Source organism: Zalophus californianus, chromosome 5, assembly GCF_009762305.2.
Source record: "Zalophus californianus isolate mZalCal1 chromosome 5, mZalCal1.pri.v2, whole genome shotgun sequence".
Taxonomy (NCBI): domain Eukaryota; kingdom Metazoa; phylum Chordata; class Mammalia; order Carnivora; family Otariidae; genus Zalophus; species Zalophus californianus.
This window is the reverse complement of record NC_045599.1, coordinates 89,301,480-89,324,246: the sequence shown is the minus strand read 5'-3', so window position 1 is coordinate 89,324,246 and position 22,767 is coordinate 89,301,480. Positions and strand designations below refer to the sequence as shown.

General features: G+C 41.6%; 1 protein-coding gene across 8 annotated transcripts in view; it reads left to right on the top strand.

The window, feature by feature from the left end:
* Positions 1–22,767, top strand: part of ZNF346 (zinc finger protein 346) — a 71,551-nt gene that overhangs the window by 35,573 nt on the left and 13,211 nt on the right. For 3 of the 8 annotated variants that reach the window (XM_027606680.2, XM_027606682.2, XM_027606679.2), the window contains exons 1-4: positions 2,976–3,167; positions 16,147–16,250; positions 16,849–16,941; positions 18,706–18,850. In XM_027606680.2, the coding sequence (XP_027462481.1) occupies positions 2,993–3,167; positions 16,147–16,250; positions 16,849–16,941; positions 18,706–18,850 (517 nt within the window). In that variant the 5' untranslated portion in view covers positions 2,976–2,992. Of the gene's footprint in view, positions 1–2,975; positions 3,168–5,376; positions 5,450–16,146; positions 16,251–16,848; positions 16,942–18,705; positions 18,851–22,767 lie in introns of those variants that run through there. The other 5 variants (XM_027606688.2, XM_027606687.2, XM_027606685.2 and 2 more) reach the window with 4 other exon arrangements.

Here is a 22,767-nt window from a genome sequence, read left to right as displayed (position 1 = left end):
GGAAAGCTCTACCTGAATCTAATTCTCCTTTGCCTCCTCAAAACCCTCTAGAAATCCCAATCCAGTGATCAGCAAACTCCCCTACACCCTCAACCTGTCCTTGGAAAGTCACTGATTTAAAACCTGGCATGTCCTGAAGACAGTGCTTCCCTGCAGCCCTGAAGACACTTTATAAAATGACCCATCTTGAGCAGTGGACTAGGACTGCAACAAAGATGTGCGGGTGTATGTGTGTGTGTGTGTGTGTGTGTGTGTGTGATCATCATCCCTGCCCCCTCTCCCTCGCCAACATAGCTTTGTCACAGTTTTCCTCAAGAGGAAACCCTGCTGTTTTGGACCAATCTCAGATTCTGAGTCAAATAATGCTTGTACAAATCCTATTAGTAAAACCTGATTTACGGTTACTTCTAACAACTAGAGATGTGTTCACAGAGCTGAGAAGTAGAAAATCTCATGATAGCATTCACTGGAGAATAATCTAAATTGTTTTGAGCATCTAATCAGATTGGGAGTGAGTGAAAGAGGACTGTTTTTTGCTTCATTGTGTCAAATATATATGTTTGAATTCTGGGACTTTGACAAAGATGTCCTCTATAACTTTGGATTTCCAGCTGAATAACTCATGCTATGGAAATCTGGGCAACTAGAAACTTTCTTTAAGATAAATAAATAATGTATAGTCATTGGTTTTTAGGCTGGTCATCTGGTATTGGCAAAAGGACATGGATTTGCAGTCTGAGGTCTCGTGTTCAAGCATGGGCTCTGACACTGACTAGCTGTGGATCCTGATAAAACCTTCACCTCTCCCAGTTTGTTTCTTTATTGTCAAATAAGAAAGAATCCTTCATAGGAGAACCAACCTAAGGATTAAATGTTGTAATGTATGCTAAAGGTGCTTCATAAACTATAAAACACTGCACAAACATCAATCATCTATTGCATTGTAATAGATGAGTCAGGCATGAGGCCTGACAGAGCTGATGCACAATATTTATAATATTTATACTATAGTATAAATATTTATACTATAGTATAAATATAATATTTATTATATATACTATATGTTATTATACATAATTATATATATAATTTGTATAAATAAGTAAATTCTGCTGGTGAGCTGTGTCATCTCAGGCAAGAAACATCTCTGTCTCTACCTCTCTTTTGCCTCCTCTGATACCACTTCTCGCTATTCACCGGGCTCCAACCATACTGTCCTTTTTCCTGTTCTTCCAACACAGCAAGTTCACTCCTGCTGCAGGGACTTTGGACATGCTGGTCCCTCTTCCTGGAACATTCCTCCCCAGCTCTTTGCATGGTTTTCCACTTCTCATCAATCAGGTCTTAGGTAAAATGTCATTTCTTCAGAGGCTTTCTCTAACCACCCTGACTAATATTCCTTCCACATCATTCACCCAATACCTATTCTTGTTTTATTTTCTCCTTAGCACTTCTTACTATCTGTTGACTTATTATACTCTCCTCCACTAGAATAAAAAACACTATGCTAGAGTTTCCCCGTCTTGTTCACAACTGGATTCCAATGCCCAAAATAACATCTAACTCATAGTAAACTCTCAATACGCATTTGAATAAATGAAGTTGAAATAAAGTATATCAAAAGTTTCATTCATTCAACAAATATTTTATATGTACCTATGAGAGCCCAGGCTCCATTTCAAGGTGCTGGGGATTCAACTGAGAACAAAACAAAAACCTCTGCTTTCTTGGGGCATGCCTACTAGTGGGAAAACAAACAAAAAACAAGGTAAAAAGTAAAAACATACTATATCTGATGATGTTAAGTGTTAAAGAGGGAAAAAAATAAAGCAGGAAAAGAGGACATGAAATGTGTGTGGAGGTGTTAAATTTTAGATAGGGTAGCCAGAGAATGAAATGAGAGGCTAAGCCATGAGGATATATGGGGGAAATGCATTCCAGGAGGTCAGGGTAACTGGGACAGTAATGAAGGTGTTGGAGGCTAACACAATAGGAGATGAGATCAGGGAGGTTAAGGGAAGTCAAACTGTAAAGGGCCCTTTGGCTAAACTAAGGACTTTGGCTTTTATCAAGAGTGAGATGGGAAACCGTTGGGAGAGTAGGAGCATCAGGGTATCATGATATGGTTTGTTATAAGAGGACTGCTGGGGCTGCTGTGCTGAAAATACCTGAAGGGCAAGGAAAAGGACCAGGGAAGCTACAATAACCTTAGCAAGAGATGGTGGCTCAGAAAGACTGGGGGAGGAGCTGTGGGGATGGAGGATGAAATTTCAGATTTGACAGTTTAAGGGGGAGGTCTGGGCTGGGAATTAGAACTTGAAACTCAAATGGTATTTATTATCAGAAGTAACCGAGGGGCGCCTGGGTGGCTCAGTCATTAAGCATCTGCCTTCGGCTCAGGTCATGATCCCAGGGTCCTGGGATCGAGCCCCGCATCGGACTCCTTGCTCAGCAGGAAGCCTGCTTCTCCCTCTACCACTCCCACTCCCACTGCTTGTGTTCCTGCTCTATCTCTCTGTCAAACAAATAAATAAAATCTTTAAAAGAAGAAGAAGAAGAAGTAACCGAATCATGGAGATGGAGTCCTGGCTCTACCACATTCTGGTCGCAAACTGTTGAGTAAACTATTTTAGGTTCTGGGCCTCAATTTCCCTAACAGTAAAATATAGAAAATATTCCCACATAACAGGGCCTTCAAGAGAACGAAATGAGAAGTGTCGAAGGCTGACGGTGAGCAAGGTGAGAACCTTGCACGAACCTGTACCGAAGGGAGGGGGCTGCTGTAAAGCCAGCGACTGACATAATTCCATAGTACTTATTCCGAGGTCCCCCAGCAGCGATCAAAAAGAAGCGCCTGGGCCCGCACCGCAACGCGGTCTGCGGCGCCCAAACCTCGCGAGATTTGTTGGCCGGGCAAAGTCACCCTCCAACCCACATCTCGCGAGACTAAGGTTTATGAGAGGCTATCTGCCGGTTAGGGCTTGCAGGAAAGATGGAGTATCCCGCGTTGGGCACCGTGGAGGCAGCGGACAGTGGAGGGGCCCGGCCATACAACAGCTCCGAGGAGCGAGAAGGACGGGAACCGGACGGGCTGCGCTTCGACCGCGAGAGGGCGCGCCGCCTGTGGGAAGCAGTGTCCGGGGCCCAACCAGTGGGGAGGGAGGAAGGTGAGTCCCGGGACCTCAGAAGCAGCGAGTCTTTCACCCGCCCGCTCGTCTCACAGGGAGTGGCGGAAGCGCGGGGCGGGAACGCGGACCAGCCCCCGGGTCTCCGGTCACACCCCCTGGCGCCCGGCCCGCCCCCTTGCGTGACGCGCCCCGGGACTTCTTGACTCGTGCACCCGGGCCGGGCCTGGCTACCGTGGGCCAGCTCCCTTGAAAATTGAAGCCGCCGCACCACATGAATGAGGTCTCCGCGCTCAAATGGCCAAGGGCCTTCTCATACTCAGGACGCGGGGTTTTTTCCCCTTCCATTCTCACCCACCAGAGCACAGCTGTTCCTAAACTCCTATCCGTGCCTTCTCGGAGACCCACAGAGCCTTCCCCGCCAGACTCCTAGCCCTTGACCCTTTCTCCCTGACTCTGCATCGTCCCTGTCTCCAGGTTCTTCCACCCCTTGTGTCGCTCCCCTGCCTTCTCTCATGCCCCACACTGCCAAGGACTCCAAAAGGCCTTCTTACCCTGTTCCTCCTGGCCTTGGTATCTTCAACCTGATTTACCCCTGTTTCTAGGTGTCTGGTCTCTACTACCTGGGTCTCTTTTATGAGGTCAGGGCCAGGAACCTGAGAAACTGGCTAGGGTATATTTTGGCTCCAGCTTCTTTGCATCCCACGCTTGTACAGAAGTTGAGAACAGGGTACACCGGGGGTCACTTCAGGGCTGAAGCTTCCCAGCTTGCTCTGCATTTGACCTGGCACTGGGTAAGATGGAGATAGAGGAGGATAGAAAGCGCTGGCCTGACCTGGTTGTGTGACCCCCTTTGTAGTCCTTAGGAGAGCTAGCTGCTTAACGCTAACCCAGAAGTACAAGAACTGTCTGGCCTTCTTTGCTAATCCTGTCAAGTAATCTGCAGTAAAATCAGATGGTTTGTTTGCTTGGTGAGCAGACTAATCTTGGAAAGTTTAATATGTTGCTTGTGAACTGATTGCCCTGGGATAAAACAGAATTTTAACCATACCCAAGGAAGATATATTTAAATTTGGGGTGGTACACAGCCCTATACCCTTGTGTATACTTCTCCAGTTTTAAAACTAGTCTAGTCTGACTCCTAAATTAATATGGGCTCTCTGTCTGCCTCATAATTTTGAACTTGTTTGGTACAAATCCCCCCAAACGTATCCCAATTTCCTTTCACTAATTTGACAAACAGTCATTGATACCTGCTCAGTTCCCAGGACTGGCTGGGCATCAGAGCTACAGAGATGAGGAAGATACTGTCCTTGCCCTGGAGGGGTTTATAGTCTAGTCCAGGAAGCAGACACCAAAACAGTTTCAGTATAATATAATGGGTGCGGTGAAGAGGAATGTATAAGAGTTGGTTGTGCACAAAGAGGGAGTGACCTTTGTCCTTGAGGGACAGGGAGGGCATCCCCTAGACCTTGAAGCAGAGAACACAGCTGTGCTCTAAAAAGTGAATTGCTTATGTGTGTATGAATGTACAGTGTCACTTAGGACCCAGTTCATTTTCCTACTCTCCTTACCTTCCAATATTTGTATGAGGTTTAGGTAGATACTTGTAACACCAAGTTCTGCTCACCTTGGTTTTCGTTTTGTTTTGTTTTTCTCTTAGCACTTTCATTGGGTTAAAATTTATATACCGTAAAATTCACCCATTGTAACTGTACAGTGCAATGATTTTTTAGTAAAAGTACAGAGTTGTGTTTTAGAATATTTCTATAGCTCCAGTTAGTTCCTTTGTGCTTGTTTACATTAAATCTCCACTCTTACCTCTTGCCCTAGGCAACCACTGTCCTCTATAAATTTACCTTTTCTGAACATTTCGTATAAACAAAATCATACAATAGGTAGTCTTTTGCATTTGGCTTCTTTTGGCATGTTTTTGAGGTCCAGCCAAGTTGTACTGTGTACTAGTACTTCATAACTTTTTGTTGCAAAATAGAATCTCATTGTATAGATCTTGATTTTTTATCCTTTGACAGTCTCTGCCTTTTGAGTGGGCTGTTTAGACGTTCACATTTAATTTCATTATTCGTATGGCTAGATTTACATTTTCCACTTTGCTATTTATCTCCTTTACATTTTGTTCTTTCCTTTCCCCTTTACTGACTTCTTTTGTATTAAGTATTTTTTAGTGGGCCATTTTAATTTCTCTGTTCATATTTTTTATACTTTTTTTTTTACTTTTTTATTTTATTAGTGCCCAAGGGACTACAAGATGCATCTTAACTCATCACAGTCTACTTCAAATTAATACTACCAACTTAATTCTGGTAAAATATAAAAACATTCCTCCCCCTCCTTTGTAGTATTATTGTCATGTATATTATTGTCATATATATTACATCGATTTATGTTATAAACCTAATTATTCAGTGTTGTAATTATTGATTCATACAATATGTCTTTATTTTAAGATTTTTTCAGTGGCTCAGTCGTTAAGCATCTACCTTCGGCTCAGATCATGATCTCAGGGTTCTGGGATCGAGCCCCGCATCGGGATCCCTGCTTGGCGGGAAGCCTGCTTTTCCCTTTCACACTCCCCCTGCTTGTGTTCCCTCTCTCACTGTGTCTTTCTCTCTCAAATAAACTTAAAAAAATCTTTAAAAAAAAAAAATTTATTGGGCGCCTGGGTGGCTGAGTTGGTTGAGCGACTGCCTTTGGCTCAGGTCATGATCCTGGAGTCCCGGGATCGAGTCCCACATCGGGCTCCCTGCTCAGAAGGGAGTCTGCTTCTCCCTCTGACCCTCTTCCCTCTCATGCTCTCTGTCTCTCATTCTCTCTCTCTCAAATAAATAAATAAAATCTAAAATAAATAAAAATGTTAAAAAAAGATTTTTTTTTTAAGATTTTATTTATTTATTCATGAGAGACAGAGAGAGAGAGAGAGGCAGAGGGAGAAGCAGGCTCCCAAGGAGCAGGGAGCCCGATGTGGGACTCGATCCCAAGACCCTGGGATCATGACCTGAGCTGAAGGCAGACGCTTAACCATCTGAGCCAGCCAGGCGCCCAAGATTTATTTATTTTAGAGAGAGAGAGAGAGGGCGGCACAATGGGGAAGGGCAGAGGGAGAGGAAGAAAGAATCTCAAGCAGACTCTGCTGCTGAGTGCACAGTCAGATGCAGGGCTCCATCTCACAACCTGGAGATCACAACCTAAGCTGAAACCAAGAGTCAGGCGCCCAACTGACTCTGCCACCCAGGCACCCGTATACAATATGTCTTTTATTTATTTTTTTTATAAAGATTTTATTTATTTATTGGACAAAGAGAGAGGGAACAGAAGCAGCGGGAGAAGGAGAGGGAGAAGCAGGCTTCCCGCTGAGCAGGGAGCCCGATGTGGGGCTCGATCCCAGGACCCTGAGATCATGACCTGAGCCGAAGGCAGACGCTTAACGACTGAGCCACCCAGGCGCCCCTACAATATGTCTTTTAAAGAAATTAAGAGAAGAAATTAGGGAAAAAAAATATTTATAATGTCTTTTATATTAACCCACATATTTACCATTTCTGGTGTTCTTTTTTTCTTCCTCTGGATTCAAGTTACCACTTGGTACCACTTCTTTTCGGCTAGAAGGGCTTCCTTTAGTATTTTTTTTTTTAAGATTTTATTTTTTTATTTGTCAGAGAGAGAGAGAGAGAGAGAGCACAAGCAGGAGTGGCAGGCAGAGGGAGAAGCAGGCTCCCTGCTGAGCGGGGAGCCCAGTATGGGACTCGATCCCAGGACCCTGGGATCATGACCTGAGCTGAAGGCAGCTGCTTAACCAACTGAGCCACCCAGGCATCCCTCCTTTAGTATTTCTTGCAAAGCAAACCTGCTAGCAGTGAATTCTCTCAGTCTTTATCTGGGAATGTCTTTATTTTGCTTTCAGTCTTAAAGAATAATTTTTTAAAATAACATCTTTATTGGGGCGCCTGCGTGGCTCAGTCGGTTAAGCGACTGCCTTCGGCTCAGGTCATGATCCTGGAGTCCCGGGATCGAGTCCCACATTGGGCTCCCTGCTCAGCAGGGAGTCTGCTTCTCCCTCTGACCCTCTTCCCTCTCGTGCTCTCTATCTCTCATTCTCTCTCTCTCAAATAAGTAAATAAAATCTTTTAATAAAATAAAATAAAATAAGATCTTTATTGATACATAATTCATATGCCATAAAATTCACCCTTGTAAAATATACAGTTCAGTGGTTTAGTATATTCACAGAATTGTGCAACCATCACCAGTAATTCCAGAACATTTTCATCACCCCAGAAAGAAACCCTGTACCCATTAGCAGTCACCTCTGGCAACTACTCATTCCCTTTCTGTTTCTATAGACTTGCCTATTCTGGATGCTTCATATAAATTGAATTGTATAATATGTAGCCTTTTGTGACTGGCTTCTGTCACTTAGCATAATGTTTGAAGGATAGTTTTGCTGGACATGGAGTTATTGGTTGACAGTTTTGATCTTCTCACTACTGTTATGTCACTGCCCTCTGGCTTTCATTGTTACAGATGAGAAGTTAATCAAATTATTCCACTATACATTATGAGTCATTTTTCTCTTGCTAATTTAAAGAGTTCCTGTCTTTATCTTTCTTTTTAAAAATTTATTTATGTATTTATTTATTTATTTTAGAGAGAGAGAGAGCACAAGCAGGTGAAGGAGCAGAGGGAGCGAATCCTCAAGCAGACTCCTCACTGAGTGCAGAGCCCAACAAGGGGCTTGATCTCAAGACCCATGAAATCACGACCTGAGCCAAAACCAGGAGTCAGACACTTAACTGACTGAGCCACCCAAGCACCCCATCTTTATCTTTCAGTAGTTTGACTATGATGTATCTGGGTGTAGATCTCTTGGTATTTATCCTGTTTTGAGAGACTTGAGACTTTTTTTTTTTTTAAGATTTTATTTATTTATTTGACAGAGCACACAAGCAGGGGGAGCGACAGGCAGAGGGAGAAGGAGAGGCAGGCTTCCCACTGAGCAGGGATCCTGATGCGGGGCTCGATCCCAGGACTCTGGGATCATGACTTGAGCTGAAGGCAGATGGTTAGCTGCCTAAGCCTCCCAGGTGCCGCAAGAGACTTGAGACTTGACTGTATGGATTAATGTTTTTCTTTAATCAGATACGGGGAGTTTTCAAACATTGTTTCTTCAAGTATTTTTTTTCTACTCCTTTCTCTCCTGAGATTTCCCATATATATTTGTTTGGTATGCTTTATGTATCCCACAAGTCTCTGAGGCTCTATTCATTATTCTTCCATTTTTTTTTCCTCTTCAGATTGAATGTTTCTATTGATCTATCTGCAAGTTCACTGATTCTGTCTTCTACTTTGATGTTGATTTTCTCTCGTGGATTTCTCGTTTTATTTATTGTACTTTCAGCTCAACTCTGCTTTTTTGTTTTTTTTTGTTTTTTTGTTTTTGAGAGAGAAAGCAGGAAGCAGAGGGGGAGAGGGAAAGAGAGAATCTCAAGCAGGCTCCATGCCCAGCATGGAGCCCAATGAGGGGCTCAATCCCATGACCCTGAGATCACAGCGAGAGCCGAAATCAAGAGTCAGACGCTTAACCTACTGAGCCACCTGGGTACCCTTCAACTCTGCTTTATACGTGTTCTAAGTAGAATAATTTTAACACCACATCTCGGTACCATTACATTTGCTTTCTTCATGCCTTTTTTCTATGATAAAATTTGAGCTTTTTCAGACCATCAACAGTATGGATTCCCAAAATAGAAGTACTGAAGCTAAGTAATCTTAGTGGGGCTAACTGTTCAATTCATTCTTGTAGACCACCCTGCCCATTAGACTACATTGCCTAACACTTCTGACCCACTGGTAGATGATATCCAGCTTGCTTTTACTAGGATCTTTTGTTGTATGCTGCTTTCTAACTGTAGCTGTACCTAGAAATCCACTACCCCCCAAAAAGCCATAATAAGCAGGCTACTAAATCATTTACATCTCTGAGGACCATCTTCACACAGAAATTGATGAATTTCTGTGGAGCTGAGTTGAAGAGTCTAAGGCCACATATGGGGCCAAGGCAAGTCATTATAGATTAGCAGTGTTCACCATTAATTGGAATATAGGAGGTCATTTAGTCACGCAGTGACCAGCTATTCTGGCCCTAAGTATCCTAAGGCAACTTTAAGCACATTAAGTCACCTGAAGACAGTTGTAACTTATATTGAGGTATCATGATCATTTGTCTCCCAAATACTACTTCTCCTACATTCCTTAAGTTTATGAATTATCTTGCTTCTCTACACTAGTTCTCTCTGTCCATACTTCACTGACCCTGTGAAAATCAGCCCTGTGCTAGATCTCTCAGTCTCTGTCCTGTACATCTTCTGATTGGCTACAATATGGATACAAATCCAATCCTGCCAGTATCATAGGTTTGGAAGACAGAAATGCGGTGAAGATCATATTCCTATGACTTTTGGCTATTGTTACTATCAAGAAAGGTCATGGAACTATGAGATCATCCTCCATCAGTATTCCAGAATCCATTATCAAGCTTCAGAGGCTGAGATGTAGGTTCATTGACAATGGAAGCTTCTTACTTTCAGGAAGGTTGCAATGGAGGCCTCAAACTATAGCTTTCTGTGGAACAGTCATATACTGTTCCTAGAGACATTTATGAAGGCCCAACCAAGTACCTTCAGTGCCTTTCCAATGGTTTTCTAAGCATCTAATTTCTTATATCAAACCTGTCCCATTCTGGGGAGGTAGTTGGTAGTTGGATTAAAGTTGTAGATGGAGGGATTCCTGGGTGGCTCAGTCAGTTAAACGCCTGCCTTCGGCTCAAGTCATAATCCCAGGGTCCTGGGATTGAGTCCCGCATCAAGCTCCTTGCTCGGTGGAGAGCCTGCTTCTCCCTCTGTCTGCCACTCCCCCTGCTTGTGCTCACTTTCCCTCTCTCTGTCACAAATAAATAAAATCTTTTTAAAAATAAATAAATGAATAAAGTTATATGTGCATATCAGGGCAATAGAGACACACATTCAGGCCACTTTCTCAGAATTCTGATAATTTATGGAAGCTCTTTTTCCCAATGTGGACCTTAGCTTTCTCCAAACTTGTAAAACTCTCATGGTTCTTGTGAGTCAGGAATTTAGGAAGGGCTTGGCTGGACAGTTCTGTCTCAGGGCTTGGAGGGCTCCAAGACTCAGTCCCAGGACCTCTTTCCTTTTCCATCTACACTAGGCATTCTCTTCCAGTCCATAGCCTAAAGTATGATTGATATACTTAACGATTCTCAATTTATAATCTCCAGCTCTGACCTCTCCCTTGAGGTCCAGACTTGAATCTCCAACTGACTACTTGATATCTCTACCCATATATCTGATAGACCACTCATGTTTAACATAGCCAAAGAAAAGTCTTAAATTCTCCAAGGCTGTCATCCAGTTTTCATCTCATCTGTTCAGTTGCTCAAGCTCAAAACCTAGGAGCTATTCTTGACTCCTTCCTTCACTCCCCCACATCCAATCTAAGAAATTGCATATCAGATCTACTTCTGGAATGTAATTCCAAAGCCATACACTTTTCTCTATCTCCATTGCCAGCTTTCATTGGCATCCCCATACAGTCTGCTGACACAGTGATCAGAGTGATCTTTTTGAAATATAAGCCAGATCTTTTTGCCTCTCATGGCACTAAAAACAAAATCCATAGTTCAAATCATGGCTTTTGAGGCCATATATTCATTCAGCATGATCTGATAGGCCTCCCACTGCCTCTCCAACTTTTATTTCCTACCACTTTTGTCTCATTCACCGTACTCTAGCCACACTGACCTCCTCTCCATTCCTTGAATATGCCAAACTCATCCCTGCCTCAGAGACCTGGTGCTGTCTCAGGCTGGAACACTATTTCCCCCAGACCTCCTTTTTTTTTTTTCTCTTTTAAAGATTTTATTTATTTATTTGACAGAGATAGAGAGAGAGCACAAGTAGGCAGAGAGGCAGGCAGAGGGAGAGGGAGAAGCAGGCTCTCCACCGAGCAGGGAGCCCGATGCGGGACTCGATCCTGGGACTCCAGGATCATGACCTGAGCCGAAGGCAGTCGCTTAACCAACTGAGCCACCCAGGCACCCTCCCCCAGACCTCCTTATGGCTGATGCCTTATAAGATGGTCTTCACTGACTATACTGCCCCTATCATTCTCTACCACTTACTTTGTTGTTGTTGTTTAAAGATTTTTTATTTATTTATTTGGCAGAGAGACAGAGAGAGCACAAGCAGACAGAGCAGCGGGCAGAGGGAGAGGGAGAAGCAGGCTCCCCGCCGAGCAGGGAGCCAGATGCAGGGTTCGATCCCAGGACCCCAGGATCATGACCTGAGCCGAAGGCCGACACTTAACCGACTGAGCCACCCCGGCGCCCCCTCTTTTTTTTTTTTTAAGATTATTTATTTATTTATTTTACAGAGAGAGCTACTTACTTTGTTTTCATAGCATTTCTCCCTCTGTCACTATTTTGCTTTTTATTTACTTTGTATTCTGTCTTGCTTGTTGATATGGCCTCAGTGCTGGCACATAGAAAGCATTCCAGGGGCGCCTGGGTGGCTCAGTCGTTAGGCGTCTGCCTTCGGCTCAGGTAATGATCCCAGGATCCTGGGGTCGAGCCCCACATGGGGCTCCCTGCTCCGCAGGAAGCCTGCTTCTCCCTTTCCCACTCCCCCTGCTTGTGTTCCCTCTCTCGCTGTGTCTCTCTCTGTCAAATAAATAAAATCTTAAAAAAAAAAAAAAAAGCATTCCAGATACATATTTGTGGACTGTGTGGATATACTCCCTGAGGCTAGAGAGGTGCATTTCATTCATTCAGCAGATACTCACCAAGGCCCTGCTATGGGTCGGGTACTGTACTAGATACTGGTATACAAAGTCATACATGGTCCCTGCCCTGTTTAGCCTTTGAGAGTCAGATTCTGAACATCTTTGAAAAAGAACCTCATCTTCTTTAATTAAAAAAAAGAAAATATCCAACATCTCCAGGTCAGGGGAGGATGACTGGAGTGTGACTCTTAACGGGCTTTGCATTCTGAGGATCTTCTCATCCTCCCTTTAGAATAAAAGCTCTGAGGGCGCCTGGGTGGCTGAGTTGGTTAAAATAAAAGCTCTGGCCCAGATGTGTTCACAGACCCACTTCCCTTGGTTTCTCTGAACCCAGCTGAGGCCAGCAAGGTCTTTCACAAAAATTTACCAAGCACCATAGGAGAAAAATGGGGAAATAAACAGTGACTCTGAGGGGCAGAAATACAGCCAGACAGCAGCCTTTCTGCCCAAAAGGGCTGGCACAGATAAGCTTTAGATCTTGTAAAGTAGGGAAAGTCACCTTAAAAACTTTCCTACCAAAAGGGGCACCTGGGTGGCTCAGTTGGTTAAGCATCAGACTCATGGTTTCAGCTCAGGTGATGATCTCATGGGTAATGGGATCAAGCCCCACATTGCCGCGCCCTGCTCAGCTGGGAGTCTTGCTTGAAGATTCTCTCTCTCTGCCCCTCCCTCTCAAATAAATAAATAAGTCTTTAAAAAAAAAAAAAAGTTTCCTACCAAGAACCTCCCTCCCGGGCATCTTGACCTCGTTTTGGTTCAGAGTGGAAGATAAAAAACATGAGCTTGCTGTCCCCTCAGAGTTTTCTGGACTCTGTCCCTGCCTCAGATTATTGGTGTCATGATAGAACTCATGCCTTGAGTGAAATTTTACTTCCTCCCCAAGGGTAAGGCTTAGTTCCCCACCCAACAATTAAGAATAGTTAATGTCATGGTTTCCTACAGTGTAGAACTTGTATAATATGTTAGGTGAATTGAGTGTTTCAAAGTCTGATCAAGAAAAATTTTAACACTTACCAAGTTCTAGAATAAGAAATATCTTAGGGCACCTGGCTGACTTAGACCATGGAGCATACAACTGTTGATCTTGGGGTTGTGAGTTCAAGCCCCACGTTGGGTATAGAGATTACTTAAAATCTTTAAAATATATATATATATTCACAGGTACAATCTAGAAAATAATTAGTTTTCTCAGAAGCACAGGACCCAAAAAAGAATTTGACATATAACATTCGCCGTTGACAACGAACGTGTACTAACTAAGCCAGGCACGGCACCAAGTGCTTTGTATGGAAAACCACCAGGATAATACATTCTATGAGATACATGTTTCCAGTACAGTAGTCCCCTTTATTCATGGGGAATATATTCTAAGATCCCTGCTGTGAATGCCTAAAACCACAGATGGTATTGAACCCTATATATATTATATTTTTTCCTATACATACATATCTGTGATAAAGTTTTATTTAGAAATTAAGCACAGGGGCGCCTGGGTGGCTCAGTTGTTGGGCATCTACCTTCGGCTCAGGTAATGATCCCCAGGTCTAGGGATCAAGCCCCGCATCAGGCTCCCTGCTCCGCGGGGAGCCTGCTTCTCCCTCTCCCACTCCCCCTGCTTGTGTTCCCTCTCTTGCTGTGTCTCTCTCTGTCAAATAAATAAATTAATTAATTAATTAATTAATTAAGTACAGTAAGAGATTGACAATAACAACTATTAATAAAACAGAACAATTATAATAATTTACTGTAGTAAAAGTTATGTGAATGTGGTATCTCTGTTTCTCAAAATATCTTACTGTACTTACCCTTGTGGTAATGTGAAATGATAAAATGTCTACATGATGAGATAAAGTGAAATGAATGATGTAGGCATTGTGACATAACATTAGGCTACTACTGACCTGAAGATGTGTGAGAGGGAAGATCATCTGCCTCCAGAATATGGTTGACCGTAGGTAACTGAAATCACAGAAAGTGAAACTGCCAGATAAGGGAGGGCTTCTGTACTCCCATTATAAACAGAGGAAAACCACAGGATGGAGATTAATTTCTTTTTTTTTAAGATTTTATTAATTTACTTGAGAGAGAGCATGTGCCCGAGAGAGCAAGAGCAGGGGGAGAGGCAGAGGGAGAGGGAGAAGCAGGCTCCCCGCTGAGCAGGGAGCCCAACTTAGGGCTCCATCCCAGGATGGTGGGATCATGACCTGAGCTGAAGACAGACACTTAACAACTGAGGCACCCAGGCGCCCTCAGATTAAGTAATTTCTATAAAATCACAGTCACAGAAACAGCAGCAGGATTTGAACCCAAGTCAGCATGCCTGGGGAGCCCAAGTTCCTAACCAAGATTTGTACCACACACATTTAACTGGTATTAGATAATAGTTTGTGTTTACTATATAATAACAGGATTAATTTACCTTTTCTCATGAAGGTAAAAGATCATCCAGCAGCATCTTCTAATTGATATTTATCCTCCAAAATTGCTTTTCAAATCTTCTGATTTATTCGAAAGAAACCAATTTTTAATGTTTCCTTAATAAACAAACTCACGTTCTTTCCATACAAAAAGAATATTCTAGGGCGCCTGGGTGGCTCAGTCATTAAGCGTCTGCCTTCGGCTCAGGTCGTGACCCCAGAGTCCTAGGATCAAGCCCCGCATCAGGCTCCTTGCTCCGCAGGAAACCTGCTTCTCCCTCTCCCACTCTCCCTGCTTGTGTTTCCTCTCTTGCTGTGTCTTTCTCTGTCAAATAAATAAATAAAATCTTAAAAAAAAAGAATATTCTAGTCTTTCAATAACTAAACCCCAATACAATTTTCTAACCAAAACGCTGTGTACAGTTATACCAATGTAAATTTTTAAAATCAGAAAATGCAGGACACCTGGCTGGCTCTGTCAGTAGAGCGTGCAACTCTTGATCTCAGGGTTATGAGTTTGAGCCCCACAGTGGGTGAAGAGATTACATAAAAATAAAATCTTTTTAAAAATAAAATAAATAATAAAATCAGAAAATGCTATTGATCTTTTAGTGGAATAAATGTTGGTGTTGCTTTATTTTTAATTCCACAGAAAATGTTCACAAATAATAAAAAAGATACAGAATTTATTATTACAGTTTTAAAAAAGTGATAAAAATGATTCTCTTTTCAAGTCTTTCAATCTTTCTGATTCTATCTGGGAAAAATGTCTTAACACCTTTCTTCACAGTTGCTGCTCTCATAGTCTTTATAAGGCGAGCTCCAAGCCTCTGGTACCAGTGTCAGTCTAGAATTACTTCATTTTTATTGGTATCTTTCTTTTTTAATTTTTTATTTTTATGTTAATCACCATACATTACATCATTAGTTTTTGAGGTAGTGTTCCATGATTCATTGTGCATAACACCCAGTGCTCCATGCAGAACGTGCCCTCTTTAATACCCATCACCAGGCTAACCCATCCCCCCTACCCCCCTCCCCTCTAGAACCCTCAGTTTGTTTTTCAGAGTCCATCGTCTCTCATGGTTCGTCTCCCCCTCCGATTTCCCCCCCTTCATTCTCCCCCCCCTGCTATCTTCTTTTTTTTTCTTAACATATATTGCATTATTTGTTTCAGAGGTACAGATCTATGATTCAACAGTCTTGCACAATTCACAGCGCTCAATTGGTACCTATTTAAATTTATGATCTAAAGATTTCTTTTTAAAAGAATTTATATCATGGTGATTATAGTTAATAATGCTGTATTGTATATTTGAAAGTTGCTAAGAGAGTAAATCTGGAAAGTTTTCATCACCAGACAAAGATTTGTAACTATATATGATGACAGATGTTAACTAGATTTATCATGGTGACCATTTTGCAATATATATAAATATCAAATCATTATATTGTACACCTGAAACTGATATAATGTTGTATATCAATTATAACTCAAAAAAATTTACTTAGTAAAGAAAATTGGCTTACACAAAATTGTAAAGTTATTATATAGGTGATATGAGAATATAGCATGAGTCATGAAAGCATAGGGAAGGAGTGACTAAGGTGTGTCGAGATATAACGATATGGCATTCCATTACTCAGTGCCTACATTTGAGACCGGGTTCAAAGACAGTGCTGTTGAGGTAGGTTTTTAACTCAAAGATTTTTTATTTTCCTCTCTGTAGTGGAGCACATGATCCAGAAGAACCAGTGTCTCTTTACCAATACCCAGTGTAAGGTTTGCTGCGCCTTGCTCATTTCTGAGTCCCAGAAGCTGGCACACTACCAGGTATGCCATTGTACCTTTAGAAATACTTTACTTTCCAAAAATAAAAAAAAAAGAAATACTTTATTTTCCACAGTCAGTGCCAAGCCTTCACTTCTCCCTGGCTTGCACAATGAAGTGTATGTGATTCCTTCCTAGCCACCCAGACATTGCCTCCATGCATGTTGACTGTGATTTGAAGGTTGACTTAATTTTTCTTTGTCTCATTTCTCCCATCCAAATCAGGATCATCATACTTATATCTTCCCTCTCAGTGTGGTATAGTAGAAAGTATGCACTTTGGCTTTAAATAGACCTGAGTTAGAATCACAACTCTGCTGCTCATCTTGGGCAAGACACCTCACCATCTTCAGTCTTAGTTTCCTTATCTGTAAGATAGAGATGATGGTAATTTTCTCATAGATTGCTGTGAAGGTTAGACTTGATAGCATGTAAAGTGCCTTGAACAGAGTAGGAGCTCAATAAACTAGGTTTCTTCCCCTACCTTCTCCTCCTCAAAAGTTTTTGTGAGGATGGATCAGATGGAAATCTAGTATTTTTGAGTGCCTTAGATATGAAATGGCATTTGGCTATTTTTGATCTTTTTCCTGGGTTCTTGCAGAGCAAAAAACATGCCAACAAAGTGAAGAGATACCTAGCAATCCATGGAATGGAGACATTAAAAGGGGAAACGAAGAAGCTAGACTCAGATCAGGTAATCCAGCTGCCATGTTGAGACTGCTCACTTTCTGATGAAGCCAACAGGCAGGTTGGTGTGGTGGAAAGAAGGTGGGCTTTGAGTCAGACTGAATTGGCTTCAAATCCTGGCCATGTTGTGTGACTTGGAAAAGTCTTGTTACTTCTCTAAGCCTTGATATTGTCCTCCCTAAAAATGAGAATGCTAATATCAACTATATTTTAGGATTTTTCCAAACTAAAATGAGGGAAGGTTTATAAAAAGCAGCAAACACAGAGCCTGGCACATAGTAGGACTCAGTAAATCAAGCCATTATTATGCATTACCACCCAGTGGTTTATTGGAGCAGGACAAGAAGCTTCCCCTTCACTACTCAAGGAGAAAAAAAGGGAAAGAAACCAGGCTGCTTGCTTTCTTGAAATGGGAGGGAAAGAGCTGAGTTCAGCACTTGAATGTTTTGAATAAACAAGTGGAAAAAACACCTTTCCAAATGCCTGTTCTGATTGAGGTGTAAATGCACTTGCTTTTTAGCTTAGAAATACTGTGAGAATTATGCTGAAACAATCCTAGTCCCTCAGGGGTACCATTATTTTTGTTCCATGGGAGGTTGTTCAAATGTCATGGGATGAGAAGTCCACTGATGAGGGCCCAATACCAGCTCTGCAACTTACTGGTTTGGTGACTTTGGGCAAATCACTTCACCTCTCTACTTTACCCATAAAATGGAGATAATAATTCCTACCTTTTAAGGGTATTGTGAGGTATAATTCCAATTCCTAGTGGATGTTCAGTGACTGAAAATTTACAGATTGCTTCCTATTATATATAGAGGTCACAGGTTTGGAAGGGCCTTACTCATCCTTCTCCAAAGTCACTGGACCCATCCCCTAGTGGCCCTTCTGCTTATGATTTAGAATTCAGAAAGACAAGACCAACTGTATGACTCTGGACACGTCACTTCACCTCTTTGTATCTTGATTATTTCAACCCTCGGGGTGGTCCAGTAGTTCAAATGAAGTGACATTCCCCTTCCTCTATAACAATTATCTAGTCCAAAATGTCAATAGTGCCAAAATTGTAAAATGCTCTTGTAACAAATACTATTCACAGATCAGACCTCAGAGAGCTGGGAGCTCTTAACATAGGCTTGAAATACATTGTTTTCTGGCCTAATCACAATCAACAAATAAAACCCAAATATCTGCTTGTTCAGCAAACCCTGAATATCTGCTGTGTGCCAGACTCCAGCAGGGTGCTAAGGATGGGAAACAGATGAGTCCAGTGGTCCATGCCCAAAGTCCTCCTAAGCTGTGACACTGTCAGTTTGGATGACAAGTGGTATGATAAAGGTCTGTTTAATGTACTCTGGGCATGCAGAGATGGAAGACGATTAACTTTTTCTGAATACCCACACAAAGCAGCTCAATAATTGTGTACTGAATGGTTTTCTTGCGTAATAATCTCCCAGAAGTGACATATGTGTGTGTGTATATATATATGGGCCTTGAAGGCTAAGCAGATACACGCCAGGCAGGAAAAGAGGAAGATCATTCTAGGTAGCAGGAATGGCCCAAGCAAAGCAAGGAAGCAACAGAGAATAAAGTGGGGAATGGTGAGTAGAGCCTGAAATGAAGTAGCTGGAGAAAGATCCAGAAAGGTAGGTTGGGGTTAGTATGTGAAGGGGGCCTTGAATTCCCATTCTTCTATGGGCAATGGGGAACCATTGAAGATTTTCTGGCTGGGCAGTGGCGTGATCAGACCTGTGTTCTTTCTCCCAACCAGAAGAGCAGCAGAAGCAAAGACAAGAACCAGTGCTGCCCCATCTGTAACATGACCTTTTCCTCCCCTGTCGTGGCCCAGTCGCACTACCTGGGGAAGACCCACGCAAAGAACTTAAAGCTGAAGCAGCAATCCACTAAGGTGGAAGGTACTGGTTTTCCTGAGTAGTGCTATATCGGTACCCCTCCCATCCTCAGGGCACCAATGCCAGGTGCTACCAGAAATGCTCACTGGGGCCACAGACTTGGAGAGGTTGAACTACTTTTGAGAACCCTTAAAAATATCAAAGTAGACCCAGCTTCAGTGAAATGCAGCCTCAGAGTTGTGCTCACCTACCTTCCCTTTCTTTGGTTACATCAGTTTTTCTCTGTAGAAGCATCTTAGCCCTGAGCTTTTGTCCTGACAAATAATTATAATTAGGGGTGCCAAAGTCCTCCAGGCCGAGCATACCATGAGAGCATTCTATCTCCTACCTCTCCCACTTAGGTTTTTCTCTCCCAGCCTCCACCTGCCCTTATTACCATGTGTTCCAAGTTGAAAGCTAAATCCTTGTCTTTTTCGTGTGCTCAGGTTATGCCCTGCTCACTTTAATCCTCAAAGCTGCCTGTTCTCCTCAAGACAGGGACTTGCTTTTCAAAGCGGGATACTCTAGTGCTGCCACTGGTGCCCAGCAAGCCATGTTTGCAACTGTCATGAATTCATTTCCAGTGCAGTGACTTCTAAAATAGTCCCCTTTATCTTGTCACCACTGGTACTCAACCCCCACTCTCATCTCATTAACTCCTGACTTTCTGGGAATTTTTAACCTGTGCTAACTGCAGTCAGCCAAGAATGAAAGTTCTTTGATTTTTATTTCATTTTTTTCTTGGTAATTTTTGCTTCTTTGTTTATTTTGGACCAAGAAGTAAACTGGCTGTACTATTTATAACACTTATTATTCTTTTTTATAATACTGTATTATGAAAACAAGACAACAGTGTTTTGGAAGACTTTGAAGATAAGGTGAAAAATCACTCATAATTATACCCTCTTAAACACACCCAAATCTAGTTCATGCTATGAAACAACAGAATATGGACTTTGAGGTCACAGACATGCAGGTTTAAATCCTGATGCTGCTATTTACCATCTATATGACTTAACTTCTTTGAACCTGAGTTTCCTCACCTATAAAATGTTAATAATACTATCTACTTTATGGGTTATGAGGATGAAATAATGTATATAAGGAACCTAGGACTTAATAGATGCTCAGTAAATGACAGCTGCTGCTGTTAGTATTATCACCATCATTGAAATAGCCAGCATAAGTGGAATCCCCTTATGAAATGTAGTATTTGCTCAGGCATCCACCACCTGGAGCATGTCATTGGCCTCGCTTATGGTTCGTTCATCATTAAGTTATACTAGTACTAATGGCTTTTGTTTAAACTTGGTGTTGGGGGTGCCTGGCTGGCTCAGTCAGTGCAGCATGTGACTCTTGATCTTGGGGTCGTGAGTTCAAGCCCCACGTTATATGTAGAGATTGCTAAAAAAAAAAAAATACGTAAACTTAAAAAAAAATAAAGTCGGTGTTGGAACCATGAATGGTACCAAAGAGATTAAAACATTAGGCCAAGGGAAACTATCTTAAGAACAGAACTTTATTTATAAGGTCATTTATCTTTATATGGATTGATCTTTTCCATAAATGGGAAAATTTCCTGGAATATGCCAGGTCTCAAAGATTCCATACAAAGAGATTATTTTCCATATTCATTTTTAGGCTTTGCCACATACAGATAAGTTTTGATATAGTTGTAATCAAAGTGCATCTACCATTTGTATCCTGCTTTTACTTTTCACAGAATTTTGTAGTTTAAGCACATTTCCATGTTATTATGTGAGTGTAGAACTCTATTTCTGAAATTAAACATTTTTCTAATGTAAAAGTAATAGAAGCATGTTGTAGAAAATATGGAAAATATAGGTATATGAAAAGAAAACGTACCTATAATTTTACCACTCAGAGATAACCACTGTTAACATTTTGTAGAGTACTGTTTCTTCTATAATCTTCTGTTATGTGTATGTGTGTGTATCTGTGTGTATAGTTGTTTTATGTATATCCAGATTAAATCCATATATATATGTCCATATAAACATAGAATACTTTAGCCTTATCGTGTTTATAAAAATGATACTATGCATACTCGCTATGAGCAATTCTAGCACAAACGATGCAAAAAGTACAAAGAAGAAAGTAAAATATCCCCCAAATCCTACCACCAAAAGAGAAACACTATTAAAATATTGGTGACATTTTCAGAATACCAGTAACACATAAAGACTGTGCATATATCTTTTAACAATGATAAGATCATATTGTGTGTAAAATTTTATACGCTTTCTGTTTAATGTAACATTTGTATATCCCCATGTTATTAAAAACTTCTTTATAAACATTTTAATGACTATATAATAGCCCATCATACCATATTTAACCATTCCTTTAATGTTGAACATTTCCCCCTTCCCCTTTTTTGATATTTATAAATAACAGTACAGCAAACACCCCTGTAGAATACTCTTTACATACTTCCAGCTGTTTCCTGAGAGAAGACCCCCATAGTTGTTACTTTTTGGATGTCCATAAAGCGGTTCCTCCAACTTTACTTAACCATTTACCTCTGATGTTTCTCTTCAGTATCTTTTAAAGAATGACCTTTTTATGTCTTAACAACCATTATTGTCTCTCCTTTCTGATGTGAAAAATCTATATTCATTGTAGAAAAGTTGGAAAATACTGAAACGCACCCTTTTACTCTATGCCTTTGGCCTTTTTTCCATGCATCACCGGTATGTTTTTTCATTTGTTTATTTTACAAAATTGAGGACATAAATAGATTGCTGTATAACCTGCTTTTTCTTTAACATAACACCACATACTGAATAGTTTCTCATATATTAAGTATTCTACAACATGTGCATTACTTTTCAAGTGACTTGCTGAAACAATGGACAGGGAAAGTTAGTGGTCAGGGAAATTGAGATTCCTATGCTGGAAAATCATTGTGAGAAAAGCCAGCAAGTTTCCTCTGGCTTGCTAAAAATCCTCGAAACTTCCCCCATTGAAGTGGTCCAGGTATGAACAAGCATCTGAGCCATCGATCTGAGTGCTGCTGAGCCCCACTTCTCTTCCACCATTGGTGGGGGTTCTAGGCCACATTTTTAAAGCAGTGGTTACTAGGTTGACACCATTCTAGCCACATGGACTCATTAGTGAGTCTTGGCATCCACTTCATAAAGCAGCAGTCTGGCCTGCCATCAGTATCAGGATATATGTTGACCCACAGGAGGCTTATGCATATGCCTATAACAGATTCTGACTAACTGAATTCATTGACCAAAGCCAGGGATGTTTTCTGAAGGTGAAAGCATGATCTGTAGCCCTCAGGTTACCCTACCACATTCTGGCAGCCTGGCATAGCAAAGACAGCATAGTCTTTAGGGTCACACAGGTTCACTCGCTAGCAGGGTGATCTTGGATAAGTCACTTTACCCATCTGAACCTTGTTTTTTCTCTATAATGTGGCAAAATGATATCTATCTCATGGGATAGTTCTGAGGACCAAAGGAGGAAATAATATATACAAAGCATGTAACTAAATGTCAGTGTCATCCCCTCTCTCCCCTACTCAGCCTAGAAGGCAGTGTAACCCAAAAGGCCTCCCTAGTGTGGTTGCCTTTTCTAAATGACCCTCCAGGTCCTCAGGCCCTCAGTTGCTACATCTGTGCATTGGCTCCCAGCTCTGTAACTAGGGCACTTTGAGGGTGGGACTAAAACATCCAAATTTCTTGTCCCACTTGCTATGAAGTTCTCAGGAATTCTGAGGGATAAAAAGACTACAAACATGTACGTTTCTAGTCTGTTGTAACTGGGCAACTTGATAGCAGAAGCCTCCTCAGAATATGAGATAATCAGGATTCATGTACCTGAAGTAGTGAAAGCTGCTGATCAAGTAGCTGGTCTTTGAGCTCCCCCAAATCTTCCCAATTTTCCCAATTAGAGAAGGCTTTCCCTGT